This window comes from Anguilla rostrata, chromosome 11, assembly GCF_018555375.3.
Source record: "Anguilla rostrata isolate EN2019 chromosome 11, ASM1855537v3, whole genome shotgun sequence".
Classification (NCBI taxonomy): domain Eukaryota; kingdom Metazoa; phylum Chordata; class Actinopteri; order Anguilliformes; family Anguillidae; genus Anguilla; species Anguilla rostrata.
This window is the reverse complement of record NC_057943.1, coordinates 10,330,394-10,343,953: the sequence shown is the minus strand read 5'-3', so window position 1 is coordinate 10,343,953 and position 13,560 is coordinate 10,330,394. Positions and strand designations below refer to the sequence as shown.

The following is a 13,560-nucleotide window of genomic DNA, read 5'->3' as shown; positions in this document are numbered from 1 at the left end:
TATAATTAAGAGCCCGCGTCCGCTTAATACCCCACTAATAGGGCAGGAGCCGTGTCTTATTTATGGCGGGGGTGTGCTCGGGGAGCGCCGAATTTGCATGTTTGGCCGACGCGGCGGCGGCTTCAGAAGAGCTTTTCCAGCGCCTACGGCTAGCGCGCGCGCTGAGGTGTACCGGGAGGCCGTTGTCATTGTTATGAAAGCTCATTCATTGTGAAAAAAGGGGCTCTTTTTTTTCGTTGTTTTGCAGGGATGTGATTTGGGGGGGGCGCCGTACATCCCCCCCCCTCCTCACTCCCCCATCTCTCATCTCTCAGTCTGCAGGTCCACGGGCTCGGCCGGGGAAAGCACTTCCACTTGCCCTCGGGCCACGAGCTTCAGCTGCCACGCCGCAGCCAATCGCCTCCCTTTCAGGAGAAATTCAACCTTTCCCTTTCCCTCATTTCCCCCCTCCTCTTTCTCTCTCTCTCTCTCTCTCGCTTCCCACTTTCTCTTTCCTTCTCCCTCTCCCTCACCACCCCTGCTCTCTTTTTCCACGTCTGCCCTCGTGCATTTGAATTTACTCACACACAGATGCAAATACTCTGAAATGTGCCATGTACACACCTGCATGGAGAAGCAGAGTGTATTCTATTCACTACTGTACCAAATGGTGAAGAGTTAGCAGGGAGCATACAATTAAACGTTTATCAATCTTAAAAATAAATAAGAAATTAAGGTAGAATATATATTTTAGAATTAATATTTCACAGCGAACACTGGATGTGTCATGTCTAAGACCATTAAAAAAAAAAAATTATCATCTAAATTCCTTCATCACAGTTGAGGACAAAGACAACAGTTCAATAGAACGCACCCAGGACTCTTTCAATACCAGACCAATTTTTAACAGTCCTCTGAGAAATTAATTGTTATACTATACACTAGTTGAGACAATTAATTACGAAAACCCCGATTCTATTTTCATCAGCTGACAGCGAAAGTGGCGCAGGCTGGAACAAGTTTTCTCCCATCTCCTGTAGTGTGTCCTAGCGCTCGCGCGCTACACAGCTTCATTTAGTAAACCACTGGGAATTAAGAGAGGGAGGGGGAAAAAAATGCATTAATTTTTATTAACAGGGAGAGCCATTCGTTCCCTGCGACAATACCTGACTCGTGGAAATGATTTTCACCTCTGCCATGGGGTGCACTCTCCCCACATACATCACCCGATTACTCCTAGACTGGCCCTGGTCTCAGTCATTAGCCAGTGAATTAACGGCAATCCAGTGTGCCATTAATCACACTGACAAAAGTGTTAGTATGCCACTGACCTGCCTGAGCACGGGGAACGGCTCAGGAGAAGGAGAGAGGGAGAGAGAGAGGGAGAGGAAGAGAGGAGTGCGGCGGGGGGAGACAGAGAGAGAGGGTGAGAGAGAGAGGAGGGAGTGGAGAGACAGAGGAGAGGGATCGGGAGGAGAGGAGGAAGATGGAGAGGGGAGATGGAGAGAAGGAAATGGAGAGAGGGAAAGAGAGAGAGAGAGGAAGAGAGGAGTGCGGCGGGGGGAGACAGAGAGAGAGGGTGAGAGAGAGAGGAGGGAAGATGGAGAGAGAGATGGAGATGGGAATCAGGGAGGGAGGGAAGGAAATGGAGAGGGGGAAGAGAGAGAGAGGAAGAGAGGAGTGCGGTGGGGGGAGACAGAGAGAGAGAGAGAAGGAGAGAAGGTGGAGAGACATGGAGATGGGAGTCAGGGAGGGAGGGAGGGAAATGGAGAGAGGGAAGGGAGAAGAAGAGAGTGAGGGAGAGGAAGGGAGGGCTGGAGAGTGAAAGCAAGGAGCCTTCAGAACTGGAACGACTCTGCTGCTGAAGTACCCCCCCCCCACACACACAAACACACAAATAAATAAAGAATCAAATAAAAATATGTGCTGAAACACTAGAGCAGCCCAGCAGAAAATCGAGAATAATATCCAGTTGTGACCCTCCAGCCCAACGACACAGACGACGTGAACACGCCCATGCAGCCGGAAGGCCAGGAGGCCTTTCAGAGTGACCGTGCACACGTCTCCTGAAAGGACAGAAAGGGCAGACTCTGGGCACTCAGCAGTGCGCCGTGTCATGGCACAGGCCAACCAAACAGCCTCCGCTCCAGTCACTACGGCACACTCACACCACTAATGGGGGAGCGTGCCAACATCCTGACACCGCCACATCCAGCACGGACCAAGAGAAACACAGATTACAGAAAATTAGCGGCAGCACGCCGAACAATATCTCTCGCGCCAAATAACAGCGACGCGTCTGAATATGCGCTAAAAATAAGCAGCGGCCAAACATCTTTTATTTCTGTAGCCAAGGCTAAGAAACCTAGCGCTAAAAAAGGAAGCCACCTGGAGCAGAAAGCAGCACCCTCGCACCGGCGGACGTATCCGGACAGGGCTAGCGGTGCGCTAGGCGCAGGCGACGGCGGGGCCCTCGCTGGGCGAGCGCGTAAGAGCGCGCGGTTCTGCTCAGACGGCCTCTCCGTGTGCGCGCGGGGGGGGGCTCGGGCGAGCGGGTCAAGTGAATTAGCCAAGGTCGCTCAATAAGCCGGCCGCGGCGGCGGCTTCCGTAATCACGGCGTTCTGGCTCATTGAGCGCCCCACTGCCTCCTGCGGGCCCGCGGCCGGCCCCGTTCACCACAGCTACTGTGGGGGGGGGGGGGGCGGGGGGGGGGGGGCTGAGCTCCGGGGTTCGAATGCTCCTAACTGCTCTCGCTCTCTTTCGTGCGCTCTCCCACTTTCTCCCTCTTTCTCTCCCTTTCTCTCTCCCTATCTTTCTCCCACTCTCTCCCCCTTTCTCTCCATTTCTTTCTTTCCCACTCTCCCTCTTTCCCTCTCTTGCTTTCTCCCACTCTCTCCCTCTTTCTCTCCATTTCTTTCTTTCCCACTCACTCACTCTCTCTCTTCCCGTCTTTCTCTCCCTCTCCGAGTATGCTACCCTACTTCTAAAAAAGGAATGCAGATTTTAGCTCTTACACCTGACAACATCAAACAACTACTTTTATTTTGGTGACATTGTAGGGAAACAAAGCGTTTTTAAAAAAACAGCAGTCCTGTGTTTGACAAGGTTTAGAATTCACGTTGTCAATGCTTGAGAGATGACAGAGGTTTAATCATTAAGTCTTCAATGAGACGACCTAACACCAGGAAAAACCGGTTTCCATGTGGTTTTCTTTTCCTTTTTTAGGTCTTGGTTTTTACCCCAAGAGAACTAGTGAAAGGCACAGTCAGTTTGGATCAGTAAAGAAAGCTTTAATCTCACTTTAAAATATCATAAGTCATCATAAGTGGTCCTCTTTCCATTGCAGTAACACACCAGAACAGATGGTGCCAAGGAGGAAAATTTAAGCAAATCCTTCTGTTCCATTCCAGCCAAAGACTTAAAGTTTTCCCACCTGCAGAGAGTCCAAACGAAAAAACACACGTTTGAACATCAGATAGACCAAATTAATCAAACGTCAGATTAGATTAGCCAATAAAAATTGCATTTATGTAGTTCAGTTTCTAGAGCTCATAATCCACTTATGATCAAGTCTACTTAAGGTTAGCCAGTGCGCTTCTGTGAACGTCAGAACAGACTGGGATGAATGTGAAGCCGTTCTCTCACCTAAGCCCCCACATTTGACAGAGTTCCCTGTTCGAAAAAAAACCGAAAAAAACAAAGCACACTGTAGTGTTATGTGCAACTGGCTACTGTTCTGATACTTACATAATGGGCCACGGTACCCCATGGCACCGGTGCTTTATATAGGCTTTCATAACACAAGGCCAGGCTTGCAGACAAATGCAAACCCATGTGTCAGATGAGAACACAGCACAGACTTCCACAGAAAAGCCTTGCACATACAACACGGAGCAATCCAGGTCAATGGAAAATTTCACCACACTTAGTTAAATCTGTGTGTGCTTAGCTGTGTTAATTGTGGTCGTACTCTTGCTACTCTAAACAGGAGCACAATATTTCAAAATTCATGATAATTGATAAATAGGTTTTCGTATTACCATCTGAATGAAGTAAAAAGCATTATTATTATTATTATTATAATTATTATTATTATTATTATTAGTTGTTTTATTGGGGGGCATCAATCTAGGTTTGAGTGCCAGCCATGTTGCTTCATGACATAAATGGGCGATTTCTTCATTTAAATGCAAAATTACACCAAGCATGAATCCCTCTGCAGCACAGTCCTCATACAGCAGCAGCCCACAGCTCAGTCACACGGCCAGTGGGACAGACGCAGTCAGGCCACAGGCCTTTATAATGAACCACAAGCAAGTAAAGGAGCATTTCTTTTTTTTAACTTACACTGGTAACCAATAGCACCTGTTCTGTGACCATTTACAGAAGGTAAAGCTGAACATGGGTTTTCGTTTCTCCCGAACTGAGCCAGGTTCAGTCTATCATCGACACTCTTACTGGATTAAGAGTTAAAACAAATCATTGGCTTCTTTATTTACCCACAGCGCAAACAGACAGCGTCGTATGAGAATCAGAAGAACGCAAAGCGCAAATACGACTCTTAGATTTAAGGGCAAAGGGCACTGCGGTTAGATTGAACCCGGGCCGGTATCCCTCGAACCGCACACACACAGTACGATGGGCAACGTTACAAAAGCCTTCTCTCCTGAGGAGTCCAGATCTTTCGCTTTTACTCCCTCTCTCTCTCTCTCTCTCTCCCCGTCGGCGGGCCAGCGAGTGGAGGAAGCGGCGCTGTTGTGCGGTGGGAAGGAAGGGGGGAAACAGATGGGACGGCCTGAGAATGGTAACAAGTGCATTGGGAACAATGTCGCGGGTCCCTTCCTCCTTGGGCCAGAACAGAGCTGAGAACGGGAGAGGGGCACAATCGGACCCGCGCACAATGCCGCACACGAGCGCCGCGAACAATGGCCCGGCTCAGAGAATTCTGGGAACGAGACACGGCCCGCTCCTCCGCGCCCCGGGCCCCGCAGACGCCCTCTGTCAGCGTCCGGCTCGGAGACCGATTGGTGCCGGCGGGTCAGGTGACGCGGGCCCCCCCCCCCCGCGGATCCGTGCAGGCAGGCGTGTTCTTCAGCAAAACATATAATAATAATAATAATATAATAATAATAATAATAATAATAATAATAATAAACTTTATTTGTATAGCACTTTTCATACATGACATGCAACCCAAAGTGCCTCACATTGTAGCAGAAGGCATTGTATAGCGAAGGCATATCGCTGTAATGACTCCTGGGCTGATGACACAGGCAGTAACAGTTCAACATAACTTCTTTTCTTCCCTCCATAAATTATGAGAATTTAAGGTAACCGACAGAAGATTCCTTTTGCCAAACAACCCTAAGTCACATCTTTTAACCAATGGTTAAAATTTTTTTTAAAAGATAAATTTTTTCCATTTAAAACTGACTAAGCCACCTCCCTTTAATTCCTCTTCCATTTTAAATCTCGCCACACAACACGCCACGTTAATTAACATTCTCTCACTGTAATAAAAACACAAACTAGGTCACGGCACAGACACTGGGGAGAATACGAGGTGAGAATGTACACCTCCATTACCAAAGATTTCTCTCTAAACAATTATGTTTTCAGCAACCGCGTGCCTCTATCTGACCTGACTGTGAAGGGCTGGGGGGGGGGGGGAGAGAGGGAGGGGGGGTGAGGAAGAAGGGAGAGGGAGAGGGAGGCAGACAGGTAGACAGAGAGGGAGAGAGAGAGACAGAGACAGAGAGACAGAGTGAAAAGCAATTTTCCTGCTCAAACGGAGTGAATTGCGGTGAATTCCGGATAATTGGCTGGTAATTAGCGGGTCATCAGGTCGATTTGGGAACAAATGGTTCTCTTTAGCTCAGGTGGTCGCCTATGTAATCGGAGCGGACCCCCCTCCTTTGTCTCCGTTATCTGCGACTGGGCGCGCTGTGTGACATCCCAAATAAGGCTGGCCCCTCCGGGGAGAGCAGCGGCACCAGTTCTATTAGTCATAAGTTAGACAGTGGCGCTATCCGGAGTCAGGCCTTTTGTCCCAGCAGTATTCCCCTAAAACTGCAGGAGATTCATTTCGCCCGGGCCGCGAGACTTCTCGAGGCCATGGAGGCGCGGGGGTCAGGAACGGCCGAGCCATTCACTAACTGTACCCTCGAGTGAAGCCGGTCAGAATGAACTCCAGAGCTCTCCGCTGGAGGCAGAAAGGAACAGGGGAAAGTAGCACACACTGTCATGGCGGGGGAAGAGCGCTCCTCTTTCACACAGCGGTGCACAGCAGCCGTCAGGCAGCGGCCACAAGCACGGATTCATGATTTTTAGATTCATCGATTAACTGCCCATCCTCAAAACATACAAATTTTCATTTTAATTTTGCCCAGCTAAAATTAAAACGGCAATAAAATTAAATTTAAAAAAAAATGTAATTACTTTGCATACAGACATTACAATGAAGGTATATTTTTAGATGATTTCCGTTTTTAAATAACGTTTATGCCCCTTCATACTTTATCCCTGATGTACACTATGTATTCAGAACATATCAAGCAATAGTGTTAAAGCCATTTAAATCTACATATTATATATGAATATGAAGTCCCCGGTCCAGTAGGCTGCCTGGCCTTCTTGGGCCGGGGGGGGGGGATGGCTGTTGGGGGTGTTTTGCAGGAGGAAGTGGCGAGTGAAAGGCACGCTCAGCACGGGCCGGTCCCGGGACCTGCTCTCTATTCGGCCCCGCAGGGCCCGCGCCGCTTCCTGATGTTTTTGTGTTTGGGGGGAAAACTTTGATTTGAATGCTGATTTAAATTGATAGCTCACTTCCAATCTAATTAGGTTGTTTTGTCTCGGCGAGACGGAATGAGGCATCGTCACAATGGGTCCCCTCTCCGCTCGGCAGAAAACAGGATGAGCCCCGGCCCGGGCCTGGGGATGGACAAACAGCCCTTATCTGCACAATCGCGCAGTCGCTGTCACCTCCCCCCACCCCCCCACCCCCCAGCGCGGAGCACACCTCCGCTGCACTGTGGAGGGGCCTGAGCTGGGGGGCTGAGCTGGGGGGCCTGAGCGGGGGGCGGACGCATGGAGCTACTGGACTAAGAGGAGCTGCAAGTGCATTAACCCACACCCCCTCCCCCCACCCCCCAAAAAAACCTGCCTCAGTGTTAGAAAATGAGCAGAATATACTGGCTAGTGTGGGACAGGTTTCATAGCCACAGATAAAAGACTCCCAGACTTAAATCAATTTTGAATGGAGATTCTCCATGCAAAACTCGCTTTAGCCCAGGACTTGAACTTAAACTGGCCCTTGGTGTGGCTGGGCAAGATTAGCAATACAGCTGAACCCTTTCTGTACGCCCAAGTGTGAGGCACGGTTGCTAAAATTAACGTATTTCTTCAAAAATAATATTTTTACACTGACGAAGGTGTTCTCTAGACTTGAGCTCTGTACAAGAAACTCCACTGATTAGATTATCAGCAAAATACAAAGACAAATTATTGTGTGCTTTCCAAATAAGTGGAGCCGGCCTGTTTTTCATGGAGGTTTTTTGCCGTGTTGTGGCCCCCGCCGCTGGGTTTGGGAGCTAGCACACAGGCAGCAGGCACAGTCCCTGGAGGCCCCTGGCAAACACTCAGCACTCAGGCAGTCTCTGGCCCTCCGAGCCCACTTCAGACCAGAACCCACTTCATTAATCCCGCTCATAATTAAAGGCCCTACGCACGCATTCACGCACGCACACACGCACGCACGCGCACGCGCACGCGCACGCGCACGCACGCACGCACGCACACGCGCACGCGCACGCGCACGCACGCACGCACACACGCACACGTGCATGCACACACACACACACTCTCACATATGCATGCACACATACACGCACGCACATATGCATGCACACAGACACAAACACACACGCATGCACGCACATATGCATGAATATACACACACACGGATGCACATATGCATGCATACACACACACACACAAACACACATAAATGTATATGCACACAAACACACCCAAACACACACACCCATCCATCCACCCACCCACCCACACACACACACACGCACTCTCACACTCGCACACACACACACACACACACACACACACACACACATACATGTATATGCACACAAACACACCCACACACACACACACACACACATATGCATGCACACACACACAAGTGCATACACGCACACACACCCACAAACACTCACATATGCATGCACACATACACGCACGCACATATGCATGCACACAAACACAAACACACACGCATGCACGCACATATGCATGAATATACACACACACACACACACATGCACGCGCACACAAACACACATACATGTATATGCACACAAACACACCCAAACACACACACCCATACACACACACACACACACACGCACTCTCACACTCACACACACACACACACACACCACACACGCACCTCACACACACACACACACGCAGGCACATGCACACACACACACAAACACAAACACACACAAACTGAAAGTGCAGATATCTGGCATAACTGCATTGTCAGAAACAGCCTGGTGCGAGAGCAGCAGCCGATGCTTTGAGGCCAGGCTTCCTGGCTCTGAGCGCCGCGTCAATTATTAACACATTTTCCCGGCGAAAAACCCGAGACACCGTTTAAAAACGAGATCAAAGCAAATGTGATGCTTTTTTTCAAAGCCTATTTTTACTATTTAAAAAAGGCCCCCTTTTTTTCAGACGCTTGTTTAGTTAATGCTTAAAATGTGTGAGGAAGTACATGGCAGCAGAACTTATTGCCAGTTAAATGAAAGCATAACAGCACATTTGTAAGCTGTTATGTGCAGTATAAAGGACACAGGGGGAACCAATGACAGCTAAGTGGCTATCATGAGAAAGCATAATTAAGATGGTACACTGAAATGCGTAAGCTTTCATTACCACTGAGTAGAGACCCAAAATACATTCAGACATGTGCTTGCCTTATATGGTCTCTTTACGTTCTCTTCCCTTCTAATGCACAATATCATCACCTTCGCATGAAGAACTGAACTAAATGTCATAGATCCAAAACCATGCTGTCGTAACCATTCATGACACTGTATTACAGCTTGCAATGTGTGTCAGACAAACATCATGTATGTACACCATGACCATAATGTAATAGTTATTTTGACGAGCCTTGTCATGAGCTCTACTATGCTGTCATGGCTGACAATGACAGGTCTTACGTCATGATTATGACACTGTTACGTAGGCTTTATGGCATACAGTTCAAGTAAAGTGTCACCAGAACAGCCCCCAACTGCCACATTAACGTGCACGCTTGTAATCACTTTGCACCATTTAACTGCTATAATGCATTATGAAGCCACATGTACACCTTATAACCCCTCTTAGCGCTTTGAACAGCCGTTCAACATTCCGTGCTGCTTCCGATTACACCCTTCAGACATTACGGCTGGCGATGCCTGTCACATCTCATAAGAGGTTATGAAAATTCAGGGACGCTCCTCTCATGATCGCAATAATCTGTTATTGCGAATGAAAGCGACCCACAATGCAGCAGAAGTCTACTGAAGAAAGCGATTTACAGGCGGCTTTTGCTCAAATGTAAAACAGCAGCTGGGATTTGAACCCGCGACCTTATCGCATGTACGCATGAAGGATGTAAGTCTCTTGAAAGGCAGAAAAACACTTTGCAACATGACACACCGAGTCAGATCTTGCCAAACAAAACCCGCAGCGGTATTACAACCATGACTGCAATAATCAGCACAATAAATGATGACCATTTATATTCAAAACAGCCACTCCTTCCATATCAATACATTTTTCTGTGGTCTCGGAGACTGCATGTGGGGAAATGTGCATGTGCGTTGCATTTTTAGCTCCGACTCTGCACATGTCTGCGGTTTACACGCTCAATCGGGGACCAGGGAAATGTCCGTACAACAGGAGACGCAACGTGTCGGCGTCGTGGAAAACAGAGACGCGCTGGCAGGGTTAGGCCGAGCCGCACTGTCACACTTAAATGTAACATGCAGAAAGGGGGGCGGGTTGTGCTCCCGCAAACTTACGCTGAACAAGGCAGAACGAGAGAAAGAGAGAGAGAGAGAGAGAGGGGGATGAGGGGGACGGGGGGGGGGGAGGAATCGAAGGCCGTGTCCGACTTTGATACTTTCCGTTTGATAATGTGCGGCGCAATTAGACGGGTTTGACAATTTCCATTAGGCCTGATAAAATATTTATCGCGCTTTGGAGATGATGTCGCACCCCGGCGCGCATTTGCATAACAAATGGCGGAGACACTTAATAAACGAGTGATAGAGAAAAGGCAGAGGAGGAGGAGGAGGAGGAGAGGCAGAGGTGCCGGAGTCAGGCCGAAGCCTCCCCTCCATTTGATTTGCAAATTGTGGGCTTCTGCCATCAATTACGGAGCGTGGCGGAGCAGGCCCCTCGCCACGGCGACGAGCCGGCCGCGGACGGCGCGCTGACGCAGCCTCACAGCGCCATTAATCACGGCCGCTCGTGGGCAGGACTCTCAAATTGGGCTCATCAGTCTGGATATTAAACAGGATTCAGAGCGCAAGGGCAGGCGGGGATGCAGGGACAGGGAAAATGGTCGTCCAATCCCCCCCCCCCCTTTTTTTTCTCCCTCTCTCCTCGGTGTTACTCTGTTCTTGACGCAGAAAGGGAACGCGATGACCAAATACTCTGCTTTCTGGATCTCAGGCGTTGGTTGCTACACCGGACACACCACCTTGCCCTTAGCGGTGCGGTGCCCAATGCGCAGCGGCGGGCGTAGACTAGCAGAGAGCCGCGCGGCTAACCTGTAGTGCCCGGGACGCCGTACCTGCCCCCCTTTCACCGCTTCGGACTGCTAATGCAGCGGCGGGGGCCCCAGGAGCCCGCGGGGTCCGGGACAGTTTGGCTCTCGCGTCACACGGGCCTGACATGTACTGGAAGGCAGGCATAATTGGGGAACAGGCCTGGGGTGCGCTGCAGGTGAAGGGGTCAGCCCCCTGTCGGACGGACGGTGACGGGGAGCGACACCATGAAGGGATGAAGAATGGACCCTGTTAGAGGCGCCTGACATGCCTCCTTCAGGAATATGAATGACTCTCCGAAGGGCCTCCACACGTGCTGACCAAACCGGAAAATGCATAATTAAGAACGGGGGTGGGGGGGGAGGGTCGAGCGGAAAACACAACAGTCAGACTGTGACAGAGTGCCACAGAGAGGGAACAGCATCACAGACTCTGGGTCAGACCAGCTCTGCACTCACCTCTGTACAGTAAGAGGGGACTAAAGGTGCATGTGTGTGTGTGTGTGTGTTTATATGTGAAGGGCATGCATCAACCCTATACTAAATTTGTCATCCATCGTCTGAAATTTTTTTTTTCTTTCTCCAAATTAAAAAATGGAAATATTTCACATAACTACATTGCTGCCTGCCCAATTACTGAAGACATTAGCAAAACAAAGAATTTAATAAAACACACATACATAATTTATAACATTAATAATACTTCATAGCATTCATGAAATCCTCAGTTTTTGCAATACATTGTGAAAGTTCGAAATTGTGTTTGGTCCCTTTCAAGCACCGTCTCTGGGTAACTTTGCTCATCTTAAGACCATAATAGTCACACAGAATGTGAACTGACTAGCACCTCCACCTGGTGAGCACCAAGTAACAGGGCAGTACATTTCTTTTCACATGAAACTCATGCTAGAATACCACACTGAAATCACAGCGACTCCTCTGAGCTATTAATACAGAGAGGAAGAATCCAGCCCAGCCGTCAGACTAATCTCGGGCTACCTGATGAGTCTAACTAATAACACACTGGCTTGCCTCTGAGTTAGCCTCAGAGAATGCCCTTTACCATACTTTATCTACAAGGCATCGATTCAAAAATAAAAATCATTGATTTTTCGCCGTGAATGTCACAGTTTGGCATTTCAAGTTTGGAGATTGCATACCTTAGAGACATCAATGCTAATTCGGAGGAGTTTTTGTGGGGGGATGGGAAGGTTACAATACGCGCGTTTGTTTTAATATCTCTCAAGATTGAGGAACTAGTTTTTGCATCCAGCTGTAGCAAACGAGCTGTATTATTAATTAACCCGTCCAAAAGGCCCGTGCAACATTGAGGAATGATGTCTTCGGTGCTGAAACCCTCCATAAGAGAGTCCGACAACAGACAGACCTCAGAGCTCAGCGTAAACGGCGCCCTTCAGGGGCGGAGGAACGACCGCCCAGATTGGGGGGGGTGGGGAGCGTGCCCCAACAAAAGAAAAAAGCGAAAAAACACTCACCAAAAGCAGACATTTCTTCACCTCCCTGGAGCAGGTGTGTGTGCGGGGCTGTGTGCGCTCCCAGTTCACAGAAAACCCTGGTTACCAATTAACCGCGCGTCTCCCCGTGTGGAGATATGCCGGGGGGGGGAGGCGGGCGCGGGACGCCTATCTGTCTTAGCGCGCCGCTAACGTGAAAGAATGCCCGTGTCGACGGGAGCGAGATTGTGGAAGTGCAGAGGGACGATGGGCTGAAACAAGGGGCATACTGGAGGTCAAGTGCAGGAAGGGAGGGTGCGGTGGGGTGGGGGGGTGGTGGGGCGGACAGCCAACGACACGCAATGTGCTTTTACGCCATTCAGCCAGCGTACTTTCTTTTATGCTGTGAAGTGTTATAATGTGCGGTTACGCTGGACTCCATTCTCCTCACGCTGCAGCCATCGAGAAAGGAGGAAGGGATTGACCAGGCCGGCCCAGCCCTGTTCCTGGAGAGCTACCGCCCTGTAGGTTTTCACTCCGGCCCCAACAAAAAGCGTGACTAATTCAACAGTGAGAAATCTGGTTCAGCGGCTAGTTAGCAGAATCAGGTGTGAAATGAAACCCGACAGGATGGTAGATCTCCAGGAACAGGGTTGGGCAGACAGACTGTAGATCTGGGTCAGACACCTGTTCTCGTGGCTCAGGTCAAACTGTGGGTGGACGCTGAACGGGTAAGTACACCGAATGTGTTACTTTCGTGCCGGATCTCAAGTCAGGGGAACAGGCATGAGGGTGGGGAGGGAACAAAATGGGTCCGGGTTCCAGCGGGACATGGCTCAGCTGAGCTTGAGCGAGCAGGAGGGTGGCATGGCCGCCCTGTCTGCCCCCCCCCCCCCCGCGCCCCGTCTGCCTGGCACACATGACGGAGCTTTGCGAGGGGACGGGGAGGGACGGCGCATTCCTGTGATAGGATGATACAGGGGTTTGTGACTAAATCTGTTCCATATGACACTTCTCACATGGCCCTGTCCGGGCACTGCACTCTGGCGGAGCGGGGGGAGGGGAGGTGGGGGGGTTGTGAGGGACAGGGGGGGCAGGCAGGGTGGAGGTTTCAGAGCCGCAGTAAGCAGGCGATTTGTGAGCAGTTTGCGATGACAGGGGGGCAGGACCTGTCACACACGAGGGGCCAGTCTTTATCTCCTCGTTCTCCAGCTCTGTGGCAGAGGCTCTCTCAGAGCTCAGTGCAGGTCAACAATCAGGGCACCCTGAAGGACTCTTCCCTA

At 49.9% G+C, this 13,560-nt stretch overlaps 1 protein-coding gene across 3 annotated transcripts in view; it reads right to left on the bottom strand.

Annotated features, from left to right (window-relative positions):
- Positions 1–13,560, bottom strand: part of prdm16 (PR domain containing 16) — a 297,762-nt gene that overhangs the window by 152,313 nt on the left and 131,889 nt on the right. Inside the window, exon 1 of one of the 3 annotated variants that reach the window (XM_064297808.1) lies at positions 12,320–12,444. The exons of the other annotated variants lie outside the window; for them this stretch is intronic. Within the exon in view, the coding sequence (XP_064153878.1) occupies positions 12,320–12,332 (13 nt within the window). The 5' untranslated portion in view covers positions 12,333–12,444. Of the gene's footprint in view, positions 1–12,319; positions 12,445–13,560 lie in introns of those variants that run through there. 3 annotated transcript variants of the gene reach the window in all.